This window comes from Myxine glutinosa, chromosome 12 (genome assembly GCF_964187855.1).
Source record: "Myxine glutinosa chromosome 12, kmMyxGlut1.1, whole genome shotgun sequence".
NCBI lineage: Eukaryota > Metazoa > Chordata > Myxini > Myxiniformes > Myxinidae > Myxine > Myxine glutinosa.
The window spans coordinates 7427772-7430455 of NC_136272.1; the positions used below are offsets into that span (position 1 = coordinate 7427772).

General features: G+C 49.8%; 1 protein-coding gene across 2 annotated transcripts in view; it reads left to right on the forward strand.

The window, feature by feature from the left end:
• Positions 1 to 603: 603 nt before the first annotated feature.
• The window catches only part of LOC137438259 (ankyrin repeat and MYND domain-containing protein 2), an 821307-nt gene continuing 819226 nt past the window's right edge, over positions 604 to 2684 (forward strand). Inside the window, exon 1 of one of the 2 annotated variants that reach the window (XM_078766437.1) lies at positions 604 to 847. Coding sequence is in view for 1 of the 2 variants with exons in the window: in XM_078766441.1 (XP_078622567.1) it covers positions 771 to 847 (77 nt within the window). In the remaining variant the exon portion in view is untranslated. The remainder of the gene's footprint in view (positions 848 to 2684) is intronic. The other variant, XM_078766441.1, reaches the window with a different exon arrangement.

A 2684-nucleotide genomic window follows, 5' to 3' on the forward strand; every position in this document is an offset into this window, starting at 1 on the left:
GAACCCATAGTGTAAGAGGGCCAATGGTTTGGCCGGAGAAAGACCCCGGGTAGTGTAAAGTTGTTAAAGTCATTTAGGAAATAGTAAGGATTGATGAACCTGTCGCACCATACGCAGCCACTTGCCTGTGGTGATGATGATGACTCCACACCTGTGTTTTCTTTGTTTGTGTTGCAGAAATGAGAATTGCTGTGAGGATTTGTGAGACGCATCACGACGTGGATGAGACATTGGGGTGATTCCATCTCTCCCTCCTTAGGAGGGACTGATGATGAATTGGTAATGGCAAATTTTGATGTTCAGTTGGAGATGGCAAATTTTGATGAGAGTTGAAAATGGCAAATTTGATTGGTTAGGAGGGAGAGAAGACGAATTTGGTTTATGGGAGGAACGGGGAAGACGGTAGGGATGTTTGTTGATTTGTAAAATAGATGTTTATGGGTAGTGTTGTGTTTTGTGGATACAGTAAGGGGTAAGGGAGGGGCCATGTAGGTTACCTGGTGGGGGGGGGGGCGTACGGTAGGAACGTACCTGTCTCACCTGGTTCCCATGTGCCCCCAGAGTGCATCATCTTATATTGCGTGCACTTTTGCGCCCTTACCACCTTACTCACTTGTCTGCTTCTTTTGTCTCCCACCTCCGAGGATCTGGCTTTGGGGCAGAGAGAGAGGAGAGAGAGGTGCTGGCTTCGCAGTTGTGGGCCTGCACTTTCGCTGCTTGCTGCTTGGATCGATACACCATATGGACCGCAATGTTTGTGGCCACCCACAATGGACCGCAGTTCTTTTGCGGCCAAGCACCACCCGTGGAAGGACCTATGGGTCAACGTGGCACCTATGCCAAACAGGTGAACCACTAATAGTTGGCACCCTGACGGCCACAATAAGGAAATGGACGCGGTTGGCGCCTTTCTTTATTTTTTTGAAAGAAGCCAGAAGGCCACGTGCACCACACGAAGAGCAAGAGACACCTGCAGGGTTAGGGGTTGTTGAATTTATTTTTATTCATTGAACAATGGTGACTGCACCGGATGGTGCTGACTGTGTGATGGGGTGGTGCTTTTGGTGCTGGGAAGGGGTGCTCTGCACGTTATTAAAGGCCGTAAGGCCACAGAGCACTCGTGGGTTGGTGTATCGATGCTGGCATGCGTGCTCTCTCTATGCATAACATCTGCATGTGTTCCTCCAAAAACAGGTCCTGGATCGTAGTGTAAATATCAGCGTAGTCTTGTAAATAATGCTCCCTACCGGCTGTATGTTTAGTTTGCGAATTCTTTCCGGATTCGGTTATCCTGTGGGTGTGTTTCTGTGAGGAGAAGGGTGCAACGTCGCAGGGGGACATATTTACTCATTTGTGAACATCTGTAAAACTGTCGCACTCAGGGTAGAGTTAATAGTAGAGGGAACTACATCTGAGTGCCACACTAAAGTAGGTAAAAATTTATCGTGTCGGGACGCCCCGAGGGTAGAGAAGGGTGCAATGTTGCGGATATGGGACTTGGCCTCAATATCCGCTTGTAAATACTCCCCTATTTCCCCAATACTCCCCAACTATCCCCAATCCCCCATTCCCTAGTCCCATTGCCTGTAAATAACACTCTGTAGAACCGACCTTCCCCTTTTTCCCCCATTAAATGTCGTGCCCAGGTCCACCGCATCTCACGTAGACAACTTTCGGACATCTTGCTAGTTATTCTTAGTCTATGTCAGTTAAGGACTCGTTTCCATTAATTCTGACTCTTCGTTGCACCAGAATGTGATTATATGGCACCAGTAGTGAGTTTAGGACCTTCCCATACCTCCTCCCATCTTCTTCCCCAAACAACAACTACAACAACAACTACAACAACAACTACAACAACTACAACAACGGCGCGGCGCGGGGGAGTGTGCGTCCTCACACCGGCTCGGTTAGCCGCCATTGACCATGCGCTCCGACGGGGTTACCACGAAGGGGCTCCCTGTCAGCCCCTCGTCAAGGGCGGAGCAGGTAACCCCCCCCCGCACGCACCCAATGAGAAGCAACGGGCCGATTCCATCTGGGGCGGAGCTAACGAGCCGAGGGCGTGTCACTCCCCGCCGGATATACGCGGCCACTTACCGGACGTGACGTGAGATGCGCCCCCGACTGAAGAAGACAAGTCGCGACCTTCCAGCGCTGAGAGCGACTTCCCCGCATCTCTAGACCGGACCGGGTCGATCCTGCCCTGAGCCCAGGTGCACCTGGAGCCATCGATTCTGCCTTTCCTTGCCATCAATCCCCGTGTGAGTCAGTTTTTGTCCTGTTTATCTGTCGTCTGTCGGGGCTATTATAAGAGTGTGTCTAAGTGCCTGTCTTCCTATGCTGTCCCTCTTGTCGTTGTAATCTGACCTTCCGCCCTAATATAACCTCCTCCGGAGGTCTTGAGAACTGAACCCTTGGTGTCGTGTCATTTTAATCCAGCCGTTGTGTCTTTTCCATCATTGATTTAGCATAGCGCGATTTAGTCAACGTTCGAGTATAATCGGGTAACTTGTGCGGACACGGCGGCCATTCCGCTCGGCCCACCCTAACATCAAAGTCGTGTCTGTAACAATATATTTGGTTTGTTAGAATAAAGTTTTTCCTTCATCATTGCTCAAGGAACATAGATAAACCATTTTGAGCCTTCCACCTCATTTAGAGGCATTTAGATAAACCATTTA